General features: G+C 48.7%; 1 protein-coding gene across 8 annotated transcripts in view; it reads left to right on the forward strand.

The window, feature by feature from the left end:
* Nucleotides 1–20,878, forward strand: part of OGDH (oxoglutarate dehydrogenase) — a 136,166-nt gene that overhangs the window by 96,734 nt on the left and 18,554 nt on the right. For 7 of the 8 annotated variants that reach the window (XM_073325334.1, XM_073325336.1, XM_073325332.1 and 4 more), the window contains 2 exons: nucleotides 4,595–4,774; nucleotides 9,246–9,374. The exons of the other annotated variant lie outside the window; for it this stretch is intronic. In XM_073325334.1, the coding sequence (XP_073181435.1) occupies nucleotides 4,595–4,774; nucleotides 9,246–9,374 (309 nt within the window). The remainder of the gene's footprint in view (nucleotides 1–4,594; nucleotides 4,775–9,245; nucleotides 9,375–20,878) is intronic. 8 annotated transcript variants of the gene reach the window in all.

A 20,878-nucleotide genomic window follows, 5' to 3' on the forward strand; every position in this document is an offset into this window, starting at 1 on the left:
GGAATAAAACTTCCCTTCTCCAACCAGTTGTGTGCTTTTTTCTCTGAGTGGTCTCAGCTGACCTCAGACCGATGGGTCCTCAACACCGTCTCCCGGGGCTATACCCTCCAGTTTATTTCTACCCCATGCACCTTCCCTCCCCATCCCTCTTCAGGGACCCCTCTCACAAGAGTCTACTTGAACAGGTGGTGAGGCAGCTCCTTGGCTTAGGAGCGGTGGAGGTGGTGCCAGCGGAGTTCAGACGCAAGGGGTTCTACTCCTGTTATTTCCTTATCCCGAAGGCCAAAGGGGGCCTCAGGCCCATCCTGAACCTGTGAGGCCTGAACTAGTACATGGTAAAGCTCAAGTTTCAGATGGTCTCTCTGGCCTCCATCATCACCGCCCTCGATCTACAGGACGCATACTTCCACATTCATATATTCGAGGGACACAGGTATTTCCTCCGCTTCCAAGTTGGGCAGGAACACTATCAGTTCACTGTCCTCCCGTTTGGCCTATCGGATCAGGGTCTTCACAAAGTGTATGTCTGTGGTAGTGGCCTACCTCAGACGTCGGGGGTGTCCAGATCTTCCCCTACCTCGACGACTGACTGGTCAGGGGCAGCTCCAGGTCACAGGTACAGGATCACGTAGCACTCCTCCTGTCCACATGCACCACACTGGGGCTGTTGGTAAACGACACCAAGTTCACGTTGGTTCCGGTGCAGTGCATAGAGTTCATTGGGGCAATTCTGGACACGTCAGCCAGAGCCTCCCTCCCACAAGACAGATTTGAAACCCTAAGGGAGCTCATCAGTGCAATCACAAGGTTCCCCGTGACGACAGCCAGAGCATGCCTCCAACTCCTGGGTCATATGTCAGTGTGTACGCATATGGTTCATCACCCCAGACTCAGGATGTGGCCCCTCCAGCTCTAGTTGGCCTCGGTATTCTCCCAGTCCAGAGACAGGATGGACAAAGTCCTCACTGTGCCCAAACCAGTGATAGCCTCCCTAGGCTGGTGGTCCTCCCCGGGGAACATGCTCCAAGAGGTCCCGTTCATGGGCTGATTCCCGACTGGAATTAGTGTCCGATGCGTCGGACCTGGGGTGGGGCGCCCATGTGGGAAACCTCTAGACCCAAGATCTGTGTTCCACGCAGGACCTTGCCCTGCACACAAATGTCAAAGAGCTCAGGGCAGTTTGTCCGACGTGTGTGGCCTTCCGCTCGCACCTGGAGGGCAGAGTGGTCAAGGTTCTCACGGACAATACGGCCTCGATGTTCTACATCAACAGGCAAGGCAGGGCCCGTTCCTCAGCCCTCTGCCAGGAAGCCCTCAGGCTGTGGGACTTCTGCATAGCCCACTATGTTTACCTGTTTCAGCGTAACAGCCGTGTTTAGTCTGTATTCGCAAAAAGAAAAGGAGTACTTGTGGCACCTTAGAGACTAACCAATTTATTTGAGCATGAGCTTTCGTGAGCTACAGCTCACTTCATCGGATGCTCATGCTCAAATAAATTGGTTAGTCTCTAAGGTGCCACAAGTACTCCTTTTTTATGTTTACCTGGAAGCCCACCACTTACTGGGCATCCGGAACTCTCGGGCGGATCGGCTGAGCCAGGACTTCTCCTCTCAGCACAAATGGTCACTTCACCCAGAGGTGGTGCACAGGATTTTCCAAACATGGGGCACTCCCCAAGTGAACCTGTTCGCAACCTGGCAGAACCACCAGTGTCCCCGCTTCTGCTTCAGGGGAGGGTTGGGCATGGGCGCAATCTCCGACGCCTTCCTTCTGTCCTAGTCAGGCCAGCTGTTCTATGCCTTTCCCCCATTTCCAGTGATCGGCAAGGTCTTGGAAAAGATAAAAACAGACAGGGCCCAGGTCCTCCTGTTCGCCCCGGCATGGCACAGGCAACATTGGTACGGGACTCTCACAAACCTGGCAGTCGCCCCGCCGTAGCCGTTGGCACCAGCTCTCGGACCTGCTCTCCTGGGACCTGCTCTTCCAGGACCAAGGTCATCTCCTCCACCCCAAACTAGCAGCACTCCACCTCACGGCATGGCTGCTCAGTGGTTAGGTTGGGGGGAGAGGACTTGCTCGGAAGGGGTTCAGCGCATCCTCCTGGAGAGCAGGCGGCCCTCCATTCATCAGGCCTACCTGGCAAAATGGTCTCGGTTTTCCCGGTGGGCTGCTGATCGGGGCTTCTTGCCTGTGGCTGCTCTGATCCAGCTTATACTAGACTACCTCCTTCATCTTAGAGCCCTGGGCCTAGCGCTCTTGTTCTTCAAGGTGCACTTGGCAGCCATATCGGCCTTCCACCCGCCAGTACAGGTTCACACGATATTCTCTCATGCCATTACTGGCCAATTCCTTAAGGCAGGGATGGCCAACCTGTGGCTCCAGAGCCACATGCGGCTCTTCAGAAGTTGATATGCGGCTTCCTGCATAGGCACCGACTCTGGGGCTGGAGCTACAGGCACCAACTTCCCAATGTGCTCTACCCCCACTCCACCGCTTCCCGCGCCCTCCCTTGAGCCTGCCATGCCCTCGCTCCTCCCCCCTCCCTCGTGGAGCCTCCTGCACGCCACGAAACAGCTGATCAGGAGGTGTGGTGAAGGAGGGGGAGCTGATGGGGGGCTGCTGACATGTTACTGTGGCTCTTTGGCAACATACATTGGTAAATTCTGGTTCCTTCTCAGGCTCAAGTTGGCCACCCCTGCTTTAAGGGTTTGGATCACCTCTTCCCGTATGTTAGGCCCCCAGTCCCACAGTGGGACCCGAACTTGGTGCTGGCCAGGTTAACTGGACCTCCATTTGAACCGCTAGCTACATGCTCCTGGTTACACCTCTCTTAGAAGGTAGCCTTCCTGGTGGCGATCAGGTCCACTGGGAGGGTCTTGGAGCTCCAGGCACTGACCTCCGAACCCCCATACACGGTGTTCCATAAGGATAAGGTCCAGCTCCGACCACATCCTTCATTCCTCCCTAAGGTGGTCTCTGCCTACCATATGGGCCAAGACATTTTCCTGCCGGTGCTCTGTCCCAAACCCCATGTGTCCAGCGAGGTGTGCTGCCTCCACATGCTGGATGTGGGACAGGCTCTGGCCTTATACCTGGCATGTACGAAACCGTTCAGGAAGTGCTCACAACAGTTCATTGCCTCGGCCGAACACATAAGAGGCCAGCCGATCTCCATTCGGCTGCTCGTGTATCTGTACTTGTTATGACCTGGCGGGAGTTCCCCCGCCACCGATTGTGAGGGCACACTCGACTAGGGTGTGAGCCTCGTTGGCTGCCTTACTGGCCCACGACCCTATTCAGGACATCTGTAGGATGGCCACATGATCATTGGTTCACAATTTCACCTCGCATTATGCAATCATCTCCCAAACCAGAGAGGACACTGGGTTTGGCAGGGCATTGCTTCGTCCTGAGTGTCTGTGAACTGCTACCCACCTCCAACAGATATAGCTTGGAATCGCCTATTGTGGAATGCACGTGAGCAATCACTCAAAGAAAAGACAGTTCCGTAACTGTTGTTCTTCGAGATGTGTCGCTCATGTCCATTCCACATCCCGCCCTCCTTCCCCTCTGTCAGAGTTGTCTGGCAAGAAGGAACTGAGGGTGGGGGGAGCACGCAGAGCCCCTTGTACTGCACCATGGCGGCACCACACTCACTAGGGATGATCCCTTATGACTACTGCTAATGGAAAAACTTACGGCACCAGTGCACATGGCAAGCACACACACCTATTGTGGAATGGACATGAGCAACACATCTCGAAGAACACCAGTTACGGAAAGGTAACTGTCTTTTTGGGGGGAAGGGGAAGCTTGTGTATATTTGTGCCCCTTCTTACACTTACACAATTTTACTTCACCGGTCCCAATATTTCTCCCACCTAGTGAGTTTCATAGTCTGTCAGGGTTGGAAGGGACCTCAGGAGGTCATCTAGTCCAACCCCCTGCTCAAAGCAGGACCCATCCCCAACTTTATTCCCACTTCTTCTTGATCTCCCTCTTCCAGACCCTGCTTCCTTCTCTCCTCTCCTCTCCCCTGCCCCATCCACCTCCCTTGCCCTCTCCAGACCCCATGCACCTGCCTCCCAACCAGTCCTTGCCTCCTTTCCTTTCCTCAGTGCTTCTACCTCCTGGCTGTTCTCCCATCTCCAGGGTATACATGAGGCCAAACGCTTGTCAGAGGTGCACAGAATACAGCTGGTGACCAGGACCCATGTTGTTGAACTTGGATGCTTAAAGCTAGTAGGAACCCAAGCAAGAACCCTGCCCTGGCGTCAGTGGGAGCAGGATTGGGTGCTTAAACCATATAAACGATTTTCACCTTTGTGGCCAATATTTGGGCCATCTCTGTGCTGCTCTTACTCTCCGATATCAGCAAATGCACATGCTCTGTGGGCTCCATGTTTCTGGTAATTGCAGCTCTAGCTGAAGAGCTCCAAATTCATGGCCCTTATATACTCCACGCAGCACTAGCAGATGCCGCGTACGCATGCTGTGAGTCTGTGAATGACGGGAGGCATCAGGGACTCCTGCTCTCAATCTCCCCAAGCTCTGCCACCCACGCTCCTTTCTTGGCCCTGCTCTTTCTCTCCAGGGCTCGGGAGACGTGAAGTACCACTTGGGAATGTACCACCGGAGGATTAACCGCGTCACTGAGAGGAACATCACCCTCTCCTTGGTGGCAAACCCATCTCACTTGGAGGCTGCAGATCCAGTGGTTATGGGCAAGACGAAGGCAGAGCAGTTTTATTGTGGGGACACTAAAGGAAAGAAGGTAAAGGGCACCGAATACCTCTGATCCAGTGTCTGTTATAAGTTTATTCAGACTTGACTTGTAGTTGACCGAAGGGAGGCAAACTGCTCCATGAGGGAGCCAGATTAGCCAAGGAAATCCATGTGGTTTGTTTCAGTCTGAATTTCCCCAGAGATCTGGAATGCTGTCTGCCACAGGAAGAGTTCTGGTCCCATGTAAAGCACCCTCTCCTGTTTTATTGCTCCATCAACCGTCAGAACCGTGCTGCTTCTGTCCTGCTCCAACTTAACCAAGCCATAGCGAGCAGCGGAAGTAGCAGCTCAGCCAAAACGTATTCTCTGATTTGGGTGGCTTGGAGTGGGAGGCCAGATTGTTAGAAACGGTGGACGCACGAATCTCCAGTTCAAGTCAGGGGAAGGGATGGGTGTTCAGCACCTCTGAAAATGGGGCTCAGGGTATTGCAACTGGGGCATCTGAGAACCAAGGCACCCCAAATCGGTGGCCATTTAAAAAAAAAAAAAATCAGCTTGGTCCTCGTGCTGTGCTGCTACTCAGCAGCAGCTGGAGGCCGGGGCGGTATTCTTGGAGGGGCCGGGGCTGGGAATGGGAGGGGTATTGACGTTGTTGAGATGGCAGAAGGTTGAGAGCATGCCACAATTAAGCTTTGTATAACTTGCTGGAAAGGGATAAGCCAGTATTTGGTGGCTGTGGTGGTGGGTTACAGATCTAGGCATGGCCATGTCTAGGTGATGCAAAGGGGATTCACTCAGACTCAGAACCACTGGCAGTTACTCTGGAAGTCACTGAGAACAGCAGAGACTGGAGAGAAACAGAACAGCAGAAAGGGTTGGAGAAAAATATCTGTGGTGCGGATCCTCAAAAAGAAAAATAGAATGATCCTGGCAATTTACCAGCCAGGTTCCCCTGTAAAAAGACACCAGGTGAGTGACTGGCCCATGAGTAATAAGAGATGGGGCTTTTGTGGAATCATCGCAGACTCTTCTTCACTTTGGTCTACTAACAAAATGTACAGGTTTCAGAGTAGCAGCCATGTTAGTCTGTATTCGCAAAAAGAAAAGGAGTACTTGTGGCACCTTAGAGACTAACAAATTTATTTATTTGTTAGTCTCTAAGGTGCCACAAGTACTCCTTTTCTTTTAAAAAAAAGTAGTGGAGGAAGAGGATGGAGAATCTGTTTGTTTCGGTGAATTCGATCAAGTGCCTCATTTAGTTCAGATGCCCTTGTATAGGGACACTCTTTTAGGGTCTGGACAATGTCTTAAGGCATATTGTAAAGTGGGGTAATGGAAAGCCCCAGTGAATGGACCCATGAGTGTCGTCAGTGAGATCAGGGTTAGATCCATTCTGAAAGAGTGGTTAACAACCAGACCCACCCTGGAACTGCAAACCCCACCAGCAAAGAAATAACATTAAGAAACCTCAAGAGGGAGTAATGTGAGAGTCAGGCCGCAATGATGCGGACTAAGGCATCAGGGGATGGGGAGGGAGGTCCCTCTTGCAGTAGGAGATCGCTGGGACAAGTAACCAGGTGTGAGACTGTATGGGTCACGTCCTGGCTCCATAGCAGTTGGTGGGAGTTTTGCCACTGACTTCAGCATAGCCAGGAGTTGAATGTCTGGAGGCATGTTGTGCAGCAGGGGGTCACTTTCTCTTATAGAAAACTACTATAAACAAACTCTCCCTCCCCAGATAAATCTGACCAAACTGAAGGAACTGAATGTAAATTGAGGATCACTGTGATCCTGAGATATGTCGTTGGCTTGGAATAGGTAGTGGGGACCAGAGGATCCATTCCTTGAGAGAGAACAGCTGTGTCCTTCAACATGTACCCTAATATGAAAGAACAAGCCACAAAAAATGGGCTGTTGTAAGCAGCTTCAGTGTCTGGCTTATAACAAACGTATCCAATACCGTGGGAGAGGTATACGGGTAGCTCCAATGAGATCAAAAATAACCCTGGTCCTTTGTGGGAGGACGGAGAATATACCAAGACAAACACTGTCCTCTGGTACGGCAACATCTGTAGACAGCAATCCACGTCTAGTGTGATTAGGCAGAAGCCTCACACAGATACTGGTGGAATTCCCATTTTAATGGCTGCACCTGAAGTGTCCTCACTAACGTTTGAAGTGGCTTGTGAAATGCACATCCTTTCTCTATGCGCATGAATTTTTTCAGCCCACACTTGGGAGGGAAGTCTGTTATCAGTAAAATCAAAAGAAACCACTTAATTTTCATTTAGGATATTCCCTTTTTCCAAAAGCTGGAGAAGTGAGATGGGCACTGGTTGGTGCTCAGTAAACTTCATCCACCACTGGAACTGGTTCCAGTGTAATACTCAGTTGATAAGTTAATCGGCATAATCCACTGATTGCCTTTAATTCCAAGAATCACGTTTTAACTAGGGCTGTAAATTAATCGCGGTTAACTCACGCAATTAACTCAAAAAAATCATGATTAAAAAAATTAATCACAATTAATCGCACTGTTAAACAATAGAATACCAATTGAAATTTATTAAATATTTTTGGATGTTTTCTATGTTTTCAAATATATTGATTTCAATTACAACACAGAATACAAAGTATACAGTGTTCACTTTGTTTATTTTTGATTACAAATATTTGTACTGTAAAAAACAAAAGAAATAGTATTTTTCAATTCACCTAATACAAGTACTGTAGTGCAATCTCTTTATCATGAAAGTTGAACTTACAAATGTAGAATTATGTACCAAAAAATAACTGCATTCAAAAACAAAACAATGTAAAACTTAGGAGCCTACCAGTCCACTCGCTCAGACAAACAAGTTGGGTTAAAATTTGCAGGAGATAATGCTGCCCGCTTCTTGTTTACAGTGTCACCTGAAGATGAGAACAGGCATTCGCATGGCACTTTTATAGCCGGTGTTGCAAGGTATTTACGTGTCAGATATGTTAAACGTTCGTATGCTCCTTCATTCCTCAGCCACCATTCCAGAGGACATGCTTCCATGCTGATGATGCTTGTTAAAAAAAATAGTGCATTAATTAATTTTGTGGCTGAACTCCTTGGGGGGAGAATTGTATGTCTCCTGTTCTGATTTACCTGTATTCTGCCATGTTTCATGTCATAGCAGTCTCAGATGATGACCCAGCACATGTTCATTTTAAGAACACTTACTTTCACAGCAGATTTGACAAAAGGCAAAGAAGGTACCAATGTGAGATTTATAAAAATAGCTACAGCACTCAACCCAAGGTTTAAGAATCTGAAGTGCCTTCTAAAATCTGAGAGGGATGAGGTCTGTGGCATGCTTTGAGAAGACTTAAAAGAGCAACACTCCAATGCAAAAACTCCAGAACCCAAACCACCAAAAAAGAAAATCAGCCTTCTGCTGGTGGCATCTGACTCAGATGATGAAAATTAATATGCATACGCACTGCTTTGGATCGTTACTGAGCAGAACCCATCATCAGCATGGACGCATATCCTCTGGAATGGTGGTTGAAGCATGAAGGGACATATGAATCTTTAGCGCATCTGGCACGTAAATATCTTGTGGCGCCGGCTACAACAGTGCCATGTTCTCACTTTCAGGTGACATTGTAAACAAGAACCTGGCGCATTATCTCCTGCAAATGTAACCAAACTTGTTTGTCTGAGGGATTGGCTCAATCAAGTAGGACTGAGTGAATGTGCAGGCTCTACAATTTTACATTGTTTTATTTTTGAATGCAGGGGTTTTTGTACATAATTCTACATTTGTAAGTTCAACTTTCATGATAAAGAGATTGCACTATAGTACTTGTATTAGGTGAATTGAAAAATACTATTTCTTTTGGTTTTTTACAGTACAAATATTTGTAATCAAAATTAAATATAAAGTGAGCACTGTACGCTTTGTATTCTGTGTTGTAATTGAAAACATATTTGAAAATGTAGAAAACATCCAAAATATTTAAATAAATGGTATTCTATTATTGTTTAACAGCGCAATTAATTTTTTTAATCGCTTAACAGCCCTAATTTTAACCTAGTCTTCTAGAATTTCAGGAGGGGAGGGCTGTGAATCCACCCAGTATCTTCCTGAGTCATTGCACCAGAGACACTAGCCATAGTCTGTTCAGATCCAGCCTCACATGGAGGAGCTTTGTTGAAACATCAAACTGAAACCTCACTTCCTAGTGCAGTCACCTGGGGGCTAAAGTATCAGATCTTCCTTGCTATGAAGGTTACGGACAGACAATGAAAAGGATGGGGCAAAGAAGCTGCCACCAGAGAGATGTGGAGATGTATGTACAGTGGGGAGATGAAGAACAGTTTTCCATGCCCAGTCAGAGCCTGCTTGTAGCTGCTGCCCCATCCTAGCCAATAGCCCCTCCTTCCCCAACAATGCTGGGCCCCCTCTGTGTGCACTTCTGGGCACCTTTAATGCTGAAAAGAAGCCAACAAGCCACCAGCCTTCAGTTTGATCCTCTTGTCCCCACAGGTGATGTCCATTCTCTTGCACGGAGATGCAGCTTTTGCCGGGCAGGGTATAGTGTATGAGACGTTCCATTTGAGCGACTTGCCATCCTACACTACGCATGGGACAGTTCATGTGGTTGTGAACAACCAGGTAAAAACTGGGCCCCATGGCTGCAAGACTGGGTCCACTGATACCAGAATCTTTGAGAACATGCACTTTAAATGCCATGGGAAGGGAGAGTGGTTTGTCCGTCTCTGACGTATCATACTGGTGTGCTAGCAATGGTAAGCATGTGTCAAGGATGTGTTTTATGCTAGGGATGGAGCCCTGCATCAGGGTCTTCTCCCACTAAAATGGTGCTGTGTTGTACCTGTGAAATTCCAGTTATGGTTCAGTGCCGGAATTGGGGCTTCTGGGGATGTATATAGGCAGATCTATAAGCAGGAGAGCTCCTATGAGACAAGGCTAAGGAACAAGAAGAACTGATGATAACTTGCTCTGGGCTATAACGGTGAAGTCCCTAGTGTCTAGGGCCTGGTCTACACTACAAACTTAGGTTGACATAAGGCAGGTTACTTCAGCCTAATTATGTCAGTGTACACACTACAGCCTTGCTCCCACTGATGTAAGTGCCGATGTAACTCCATCTCCACAAGAGGCATAGGGCTTATGTTGGCATAGTTAGCGAGAAGCAGTGTCACTGCAGGTTACTTACATGGGTTGCTGGCTGTCATTCTTGTCAACTTCATGGCTCCATGCTGGCATCCTGAAATTGACAAGAAAGCCGGGCTGTCGACCCCGGGATTTAGGGGGGGCTCCAGCTAAAGCCCGACTGCCCCCTGGGTCCCTGCTCCCCACTCCCAGCCTGGCAGCTACCCAGGCTCCCCTCTCCCAGCCCAGCTGCTCCCCCTGGTCCTGGCTCCCAGTCCAGTTGCGTCCCACTACCCAGGGGTTCCTGAGCAGGGAGCTGCATGCAGAGCTGACAGCCCACTCTCTCAGCTCCCTCACACTTAAGTCATTGGAAGCGCTCCTGGTGATGACACGCATCACCGACAGGAGGAGGGCAGTGTGGACATGAACCACCACAGTGGTGGCTGTAAGTCGACCTACCATAGGTCAACTTAAGTTTATAGTGTAGACATGCCCTAAATTATTGTGTCTTTTATCCCCTGTTCTGTTTTGAGCTCAGGTGACACTGACTTGATTGATATCCCGTTCCCTGATGCTGGGCGGGCTGGTTCTGAGCAGAGTCCAGTGGGAGAATGAGGGGGACTGTTTGAGCTTTAATATGGTCTCTCTGAAAGAGTCTTTACCCCTGTCTTACCTCTCACAAGCACCACCCTTTATGTGGACTCCATTAATGCTCTACCCTGGTGACTGCCCTCCCTCTGCTGAACAGAGCATAACAAAATCACAACAGAGCTAACTTAAAACTGACCTGGATAGCTTCTCTAGCTAGACCAGGGATCTCAAACTCAAATCACCACGAGGGCCACATGAGAACTAGTACATTGGCCTGAGGGCCGCATCACTGAAACCTTTTCATACAACGATACAAAAGTATAGTCAAAAATTTTTAAAAAATGAAGAGTAATATAGTATGCTATTAAAAGTCAATTTATTAACTTTTTAAAAACTGTAATGCAAAAAGTCAGTGCTAATTTTGACAGTCATTTCATTTTTGACCACTTAGAGTATGTCTACACTACGAAATTAGGTTGAATTTATAGAAGTCGATTTTTAGGAAGCAATTTTATACAGTCGATTGTATGTGACCCCACTAAGCGCATTAAGTCAGCGGAGTGCGTCCACAGTACTGTGGCTAGCATCGACTTTCGGAGCGTTGCACTGTAGGTAGCTATCCCACAGTTTCCGCAGTCTCCGCTGCCCATTGAAATTCTGGGTTGAGCTCCCAATGCCTGTTGGGACAAAAACATTGTCGCGGGTGGTTTTGGGTACATGTCAGTCGCCCCTTCCTCCGTGAAAGCAACGGCAGACAATCGTTCCGCACCTATTTTCCGTGCAGACATCATACTGCTGTCAGCAGACGGTGCAGTAGGACTGCTAACCCTTGTCATCCACCACTTCCGCTGCAACTTTGCTCTCTTGGTGCCATGAATCCATCTCGCAGGTCCTCTCTTCGTTCTGTATAAATATCTATTCTCGTGGCAACCGTCGTCATCCACCGCTTCCGCTGCAACTCTTTTCTCCTGCAGACACCATACCAAGGCAAGCATGGAGCCCGCTCAGCTCACCACTACTGTTGTGAGGATTGTAAACACTTCGCGCATTATCCTGCACTATGTGCAGAACCTGCAAAAGCAGGCGAGGAGGCGACGACCGCGCGATCACGATAGTGATGAGGACATGGACACAGACTTCTCTCAAAGCACAGGCCCTGGCAATTTGGACATTGTGGTGGTAATGGGGCAGGTTCATGCCATGGAATGCCGATTCTGGGCCCGGGAAACAAGCACAGACTGGTGGGACCACATAGTGTTGCCGGTCTGGGACAATTCCCAGTGGCTGCGAAATTTTTCCATGCATAAGGGCGCTTTCATGGAACTTTGTGACTTGCTTTCCTCTGCCCTGAAGCACAAGAATACCAAGATGAGAACAGCCCTCACAGTTGAGAAGCGAGTGGCGATAGCCCTCTGGAAACTTGCAACGCCAGACAGCTACCAGTCAGTTGGGAATCAATTTGGAGTGGGTAAATCTACTGTGGGGGGCTACTGTGATCCGAGTAGCCAATGCAATCACTGAACTGCCTCTATCCAGGGTAGTGACTCTGGGAAATGTGCAGGTCATAGTGGATGGCTTTGCTGCAATGGGATTCCCTAACTGTTGTGGGGCGATAGACGGAACTCGTATCCCTATCTTGGGCCCGGACCACCTTGGCAGCCAGTACGTAAACCGCAAGGGGTACTTTTCAATGGTGCTGCAAGCACTGGTGGATCACAAGGGACGTTTCACTGACATCATAGAATCATAGAATATCAGGGTTGGAAGGGACCTCAGGAGGTCATCTAATCCAACCCCCTGCTCAAAGCAGGACCAATCCCCAACTAAATCATCCAGCCAGAGCTTTGTCAAGCCTGACCTTAAAAACCTCAAAGGAAGGAGATTCTACCACCTTCCTAGGTAACCCATTCCAGTGCTTCACCACCCTCCTAGTGAAAAAGTTTTTCCTTATATCCAACCTAAACCTCCCCCACTGCAACCTGAGACCAGTACTCCTTGTTCTGTCATCTGCTACCATTGAGAACAGCCTAGAGCCATCCTCTTTGGAACCCCCTTTCAGGTAGTTGAAAGCAGCTATCAAATCCCCCCTCATTCTTCTCTTCTGCAGGCTAAACAATCCCAGCTCCCTCAGCCTCTCCTCATAAGTCATGTGTTCTAGACCCCTAATCATTTTTTTGCCCTTCGCTGGACTCTCTCCAATTTATCCACATCCTTCTTGTAGTGTGGGGCCCAAAACTGGACACAGTACTCCAGATAAGGCCTCACCAATGTCCAATAGAGGGGAGCGATCACGTCCCCCGATCTGCTGGAAATGCCCCTACTTATACAGCCAAAAATGCCGTTAGCCTTCTTGGCAACAAGGGAACGCTGTTGACTCATATCCAGCTTCTCGTCCACTGTAACCCTTATGTCCTTTTCTGCAGAACTTCTGCCTAGCCTATCAGTCCCTAGTCTGTAGCGGTGCATGGGATTCTTCCGTACTAAGTGCAGGACTCTGCACTTGTCTTTGTTGAACCTCAACAGATTTCTTTTGGCCTAATCCTCTAATTTGTCTAGGTCCCTCTGTATCCTTCCCTACCCTCCAGCGTATCTACCACTCCTCCCAGTTTAGTGTCCTCTGCAAACTTGCTGAGGGTGCAATCCACACCATCCTCCAGATCATTAATGAAGATACTGAACAAAACCGGCCCCAGGACCGATCCTTGGGGCGTTCCGCTTGATACCAGCTGCCAAGTAGACATGGAGCCATTGATCACTACCCATTGAGCCCAACAATCTAGCTAGCTTTCTATCCACCTTATAGTCTATTCATCCAGCCCATACTTCTTTAACTTGCTGGCAAGAATACTGTGGGCCATACCAAAAGCTTTGCTAAAGTCAAGGAATAACACATCCACTGCTTTCCCCTCATCCACAGAGCCAGTTATCTCGTTATACAAGACAATTAGGTTAGTCAGGCATGACTTTTTGGTGAATCCATACTGACTGTTCCTGATCACTTTCTTCTAAGTGCTTCAGAATTGATTCCTTGAGGACCTGCTCCATGATTTTTCCAGGGATTGAGGCTGACTGGCCTGTAGTTCCCCAGATTATCCTTCTTCCCTTTTTTAAAGATGGGCACTACATTAGCCTTTTTCCTGTCGTCCGGGACCTCCCCGATCGCCATGAGTTTTCAAAGATCATGGCCAATGGCTCTGCAATCGCATCCACCAATTCCTTTAGCACTCTCGGATGCAACGCATCCGGCCCCATGGGCTTGTGCTCTTGTAGCTTTTCTAAATAGTCCCGAACCACTTCTTTCTCCACAGAGGGCTGGTCACCTCCTCCCCGTGCTGTGCTTCCCAGTGAAGTAGTCTGGGAGCTGACCTTGTTCATGAAGACAGAGGCAAAAAAAGCATTGAGTACATCAACGTGGGATGTCCGGGAAAGGTGAATGACAATCATATCTTCAGGAACTCTGGTCTGTTTGAACAGCTGCAGGAAGGAACTTACTTCCCAGACCAGAAATTACCATTGAGGATATTGAAATCTTATAGTTATTTTTGGGGACCCAGCCTACCCCTTAATGCCGTGGCTCATGAAGCCATACACAGGCACCCTGGACAGTAGTCAGGAGCTGTTCAACTATAGGCTGAGCAAGTGCAGAATGGTGGTAGAATGTGCATTTGGATGTTTAAAAGCTTGCTGGCACAGTTTACTGACTAGGTTAGACCTTAGCGAAACCAGTATTTCCATTGTTGTTGCTGCTTGCTGTGTGCTCCACAATATCTGTGAGACTAAGGGGGAGACAAATATTTTATGGTGGGGTGGGAGGTTGAGGCAAATCGCCTGGCGGCCGATTACGCACAGCCAGACACCAGGGCTGTTAGAAGAGCACAGGAGGGCGCTCTGCGTATCAGAGAAGCTTTGAAAACCAGTTTCATGACTGGCCAGGCTACCGTGTGACAGTTCTGTTTTTCTCCTTGATGAAAACCCGCCCCCTTGGTTGACTCTACTTCCCTGTAAGCCAACTGACCTCCCTTCTTCGATCACTGCTTTCAGAAGCAATAAAATCATTGTTTCAAAATCATGCATTCTTTATTAATTTATCATACAAATAGGGGGAAAACTCGCAAGGTAGCCCAGGATCGGTGGGTGAGGAGGGAAGCACCGGGTGGGGTGGTGGATGAGGGGAAGAGGGAAGGACAGGGCCACACTACAGTTCAAAACTTACTGAATGCCAGCCTTCTGTTGCTTGGGCAATCTTCTGGGGTGGAGTGTGAGGAGGATATGGAACTTGGGGAGGAGGGCAGGAGGTTATACAGGGGCTGCAGCGGCAGCCTGTGCTCCTGCTGCCTTTCCTGCAGCTCTACCAGACGCCTGAACATGTCAGTTTGCTCCCCCATTAGCCTCAGCATTGCATCCTGCCTCCTCTCAGTGTGCTCCTCCCTCCTCTCATCATGTTCATTTAATGCTATCCTGGACTCTCCATTGTTTGCCTCCACGCATTCTGCTGAGCTCTTTCAGTGCGGGAGGACTGCATGAGCTCTGAGAATATGTCATCACGAATGCGGTTTTTTTTCACCTTCTAATCTGCACTAGCCTCTGGGACGGAGATGATAGGGGAAGCATAGAAACATTTGCAGTGCAGGAGGAAAAAAAGGGAGAGTAGTATTTAAAAAGATACATTTTAGAGAACAAAGGGAAGACTATTTCACACTAAATCAAGTGATTCACGTTACATAGCACATGTGCTTTTGGTAAAAGGTCGCATTTTGCCTCTTATATTGAGTGCCTGCCGGTTTGAATCATAGAATATCAGGGTTGGAAGGGACCTCAGGAGGTCATCTAGTCCAACCCCCTGCTCAAAGTAGGACCAATCCCCAACTAAATCCCCAACTAAATGCTTAGTGTGAGACATGGAGCAGGTCCTCAAAGAATCAATCCTGAAGCACTTGCATGAGAGGAAAGTGATCAGGAACAGCCAGCATGGATTCACCAAGGGAAGGTCATGCCTGACTAATCTAATCGCTTTTTATGATGAGATTACTGGTTCTGTGGATGAAGGGAAAGCAGTGGATGTATTGTTTCTTGACTTTAGCAAAGCTTTTGACACGGTCTCCCATAGTATTCTTGTCAGCAAGTTAAGGAAGTATGGGCTGGATGAATGCACTATAAGGTGGGTAGAAAGCTGGCTAAATTGTCGGGCTCAACGGGTAGTGATCAATGGCTCCATGTCTAGTTGGCAGCCGGTATCAAGTGGAGTGCCCCAAGGGTCGGTCCTGGGGCCGGTTTTATTCAATATCTTCATAAATGATCTGGAGGATGGTGTGGATTGCACTCTCAGCAAATTTGCGGATGATACTAAACTGGGAGGAGTGGTAGATACGCTGGAGGGGAGGGATAGGATACAGAAGGACCTAGACCAATTGGAAGATTGGGCCAAAAGGAATCTGATGAGGTTCAATAAGGATAAGTGCAGGGTCCTGCACTTAGGACAGAAGAACCCAATGCACAGCTACAGACTAGGGACCGAATGGCTAGGCAGCAGTTCTGCAGAAAAGGACCTAGGGGTGACAGTGGACGAGAAGCTGGATATGAGTCAGCAGTGTGCCCTTGTTGCCAAGAAGGCCAATGGCATTTTGGGATGTATAAGTAGGGTCATAGCGAGCAGATCGAGGGACGTGATCGTTCCCCTCTATTCGACATTGGTGAGGCCTCATCTGGAGTACTGTGTCCAGTTTTGGGCCCCACACTTCAAGAAGGATGTGGATAAATTGGAGAGAGTCCAGCGAAGGGCAACAAAAATGATTAGGGGACTGGAACACATGAGTTATGAGGAGAGGCTGAGGGAGCTGGGATTGTTTAGCCTGCAGAAGAGAAGAATGAGGGGGGATTTGATAGCTGCTTTCAACTACCTGAAAGGGGGTTCCAAAGAGGATGGCTCTAGACTGTTCTCAATGGTAGCAGATGACAGAACGAGGAGTAATGGTCTCAAGTTGCAGTGGGGGAGGTTTAGATTGGATATTAGGAAAAACTTTTTCACTAAGAGGGTGGTGAAACACTGGAATGCGTTACCTAGGGAGGTGGTAGAATCTCCTTCCTTAGAGGTTTTTAAGGTCAGGCTTGACAAAGCCCTGGCTGGGATGATTTAACTGGGAATTGGTCCTGCTTTGAGCAGGGGGTTGGACTAGATGACCTTCTGGGGTCCCTTCCAACCCTGATATTCTATGATTCTATGATCACACACGCTCGGCTGGGCAAAAGAATTCGGCTTGCAAGCAGCCTTGGTAAGGCAAAGGGTTTCAGCTTCTTCAACCTTCATAACGTGTGGGAACAGTTTCAAACAGCAGTGCCCTGCTTTCCCATACCAAGCAAAGGAGGGGCTGCAGTTTTAGGGTGAATGTGCAGCACAATCCAAACCCCCCGACCCCAATTCTCTGGGATGATCTCTTCACCACCACCCCATGCGCGCGCACACACACACTGCGTGGCTAGTATCATGGAAGATCCCTGTCAGCCAAACGCAAACAGCTCAGCATGAACGGGCCTCCCCCCACCGCGTGGCTAACAGCGGGGATGATTTATTTTCCGCCAAAGGCAAACAGCCCAGCAGGAACGGGCACTTCTGAATGTCCCCTTAAACAAATTTCCTGTATTTCAACCAGGTGACCATGAAAGATATCACTCTCCTGAGGCTAACACAGAGAGATAAAGAACAGATGTTGCTTGAATGCCACCAAAGCCCGGGCCCATTCGCTGCAATGCTTGTTCTGCAATGATTCCAGACTACTTGCTCGTGGCTTGGCGTGGTAAAGTGTCCTACTATGGAGGACGGAATAAGGCTGCCCTCCCCAGAAACCTTCTGCAAAGGCTTCTAGAGTACCTCCAGGAGAGCTTCTTGGAGATGTCCCTGGAGGATTTCCACTCCATCCCCAGAGACGTTAACAGACTTTTCCAGTAGCTATACTGGTCGCAAATGCATCCCAAGTCTTCGGAGCAAATTAATCATTAAACACGCTTGCTTTTAAACCCCTGTTTTATATTTGCAAAGGTACACTCACCAGAGGTGCCTTCTCCGGCTTCATGGTCCGGGAGCCAGTGTTGGGAGGGTATTGGCTCCAGGGTGATGAACAGTTCCTGGCTGCTGGGGAGAAGGGATTCTCCGCTTGCCTGCTGTGTGCTATCCTCAACCTCCTCCTCATCATCATCTTCCTCATCCACAAAATCCTCATCCCTGTTGCTTGAGATTCCCCCCTCGCAGGTGTCCACGGACAGTGGTGGGGTAGCGGTAGCCCCCCCCCCCCCCCCCAGAATTGCATGCAGCTCATCATGGAAGCTGCATGTCTGGGGCTCTGACCCGGAGCGACCGTTTGCATCCTTTGTTTTTTGGTAGGCTTGCCTCAGCTCCTTAACTTTCACACAGCACTGCTGTGTATTTCTGTTGTAGCCTCTGTCCATCATGCCCTTGGAGATTTTGGCAAATATATTGGCATTTCGTCTTTTGGAACACAGTTCTGCCTGCACGGATTCTTCTCCCCATACAGCGATCAGATCCAGTACCTCCCATTTGGTCCATGCTGGAGCTCTTTTGCGATTCTGGGACTCCATGGTCACCTGTGCTGATCAGCTCACCATGCTGGCCAAACAGGAAATTAAATTCAAAAGTTCCCGGGGCCTTTCCTGTCTACCTGGCCAGTGTATCTGAGTTGAGAGTGCAGTCCAGAGCAGTCACAATGGAGCACTCTGGGATAGCTCCCGGAGGCCAGTACCGTCGAATTACATCCACATTACCCCAAATTTGACCCAGTGAGGTTGATTTTAGCGCTAAACCCCTCACCGCGGAGGAGTACAGAAATCAATTTTAAGAGCCCTTTAAGTCAACAAAACAGGCTTGGTCATGTGGACGGGTAGGGTTAAATCGACCTAATGCTGCTAAATTCGACCTAAACTCATAGTGTAGACCAGGGCTTAGTTGGCAGCGTTTTCCATCAACCAGAGCATCAATATAAGGTTTGATATGCTGAGACGAAACCAATCTCAGTGTTGCTTTCAAATGTTCATCAGTGAGCCGTGACTTTAGAATCATAGAATATCAGGGTCGGAAGGGACCTCAGGAGGTCATCTAATCCAACCCCCTGCTCAAAGCAGGACCAGTCCCCAACTAAATCATCCCAGCCAGGGCTTTGTCAAGCCTGACCTTGAAAACCTCTAAGGAAGGAGATTCCACCACCTCCCTAGGTAACCCATTCCAGTGCTTCACCACTCTCCTAGTGAAAAAGTTTTTCCTAATATCTAAGCTAAACCTCCCCCACTGCAACTTCAGACCATTACTCCTCGTTCTGTCATCTGCTACCATTGAGAACAGTCTAGATCCATCCTCTTTGGAACCCCCTTTCAGGTAGTTGAAAGCAGCTATAAAAACCCCCCTCATTCTTCTCTTCCGCAGACTAAACAATCCCAGTTCCCTCAGCCTCTCCTCATAAGTCATGTGTTCCAGTCCCCTAATCATTTTTGTTGCCCTCTGCTGGACATTTTCCAATTTTTCCACATCCTTCTTGTAGTGTGGGGCCCAAAACTGGACACAGTACTCCAGATGAGGCCTCACCAATGTCGAATAGAGGGGAACGATCACGTCCCTTGATCTGCTCACTATGCCCCTACTTATACTTCCCAAAATGCCATTGGCCTTCTTGGCAACAAGGGCATACTGTTGACTCATATCCAGCTTTTTGTCCACTGTAACCCCTAGGTTACTGAAACTCCAGGTGTGACCCTGAAACTCAAGGGTCGGTCCTCGGGCCGGTTTTGTTCTATATCTTCATAAATGATCTGGAGGATGGTGTGGATTACACCCTCAGCAAGTTTGCAGATGACACTAAACTGGGAGGAGAGGTAGATACGCTGGAGGGTAGGGATAGGATACAGAGGGACCTAGACAAATTGGAGGATTGGGCCAAAAGAAATCTGATGAGGTTCAACAATGGCAAGTGCAGAGTCCTGCACTTAGGACGGAAGAACCCCCTGCACTGCGACAGACTAGGGACCGAATGGCTCAGCAGCAGTTCTGCAGAGAAGGACCTAGGGGTGACAGTGGACGAGAAGCTGGATATGAGTCAACAGTGTGCCCTTGTTGCCAAGAAGGCCAGTGGCATTTTGGGGTGTATAAGTAGGGGCATTGCCAGCAGATCGAGGGATGTGATTGTTCCCCTCTATTCGACATTGGTGAGGCCTCATCTGGAGTACTGTGTCCAGTTTTGGGCCCCACACTACAACAAGGATGTGGAGAAATTGGAGAGAGTCCAGCGAAGGGCAACAAAAATGATTAGGGGTCTGGAACACATGACTTGTGAGGAGAGGCTGAGGGAACTGGGATTGTTTAGTCTACGGAAGAGAAGAATGAGGGATTTGATAGCTGCTTTTAACTACCTGAAAGGTGGATCCAAAGAGGATGGATCTAGACTATTCCCAGTGATAGCAGATGACAGGACAAGGAGTAATGGTCTCAAGTTGCAGTGGGGGAGATTTAGGTTGGATATTAGGAAAAACTTTTTCACTAGGAGGGTGGTGAAACACTGGAATGTGTTACCTGGGGGGGGGGGGGGTGGAATCCCCTTCCTTAGAAGTTTTCAAGGTCAGGCTTGACAAAGCCCTGGCTGGGATGATTTAGTTGGGATTGGTCCTGCTCTGGGCAGGGGGTTGGACTAGATGACCTCCAGAGGTCCCTTCCAACTCTGATATTCTATGATTCTATCTTCCACTTCTTGTAAGCTTCTTTTTTGTGTTCAAGATCAGCAAGGATTTCACTGTTAAGCCAAGCTGGTCGCCTGCCATATTTACTATTCTTTCTACACATCGGGATGGTTTGTCCCTGTAATCTCAATAAAGATTCTTTAAAATACAGCCAGCTCTCCTGGACTCCTTTCCCCCTCATGTTATTCTTCCAGGGGATCCTGCCCATCAGTTCCCTGAGGGAGTCTAAGTCTGCTTTTCTGAAGTCCAGGGTCCGTATTCTGCTGCTCTCCTTTCTTCCCTGTGTCAGGATCCTGAACTCAACCATCTCATGATCACTGCCTCCCAGGTTCCCATCCACTTTAGCTTCCCGTACTAATTCTTCCTGGTTTGTGAGCAGCAGGTCAAGAAGAGCTCTGCCCCTAGTTGGTTCCTCCAGTACTTGCACCAGGAAATTGTCCCCTACCCTTTCCAAAAACTTCTTGGATTGTCTGTGCACCTTCTTCTCTTCTGCAGACTAAACAATCCCAGTTCCCTCAGCTTTAACACAGATTTGTTAATCTTCATGGAAGAGAAAAACTGTTCACATATATATGTACTTCCAAACATTGCCATTATCCTTGCAGAAGCAGAGAATAACATGAAATTTTTCTTGTGAAAGAAACCTGTAGAATTCTGAAATTCCAACATCTGTAGGATTC

Source organism: Lepidochelys kempii, chromosome 26 (assembly GCF_965140265.1).
Source record: "Lepidochelys kempii isolate rLepKem1 chromosome 26, rLepKem1.hap2, whole genome shotgun sequence".
Lineage (NCBI taxonomy): Eukaryota > Metazoa > Chordata > Testudines > Cheloniidae > Lepidochelys > Lepidochelys kempii.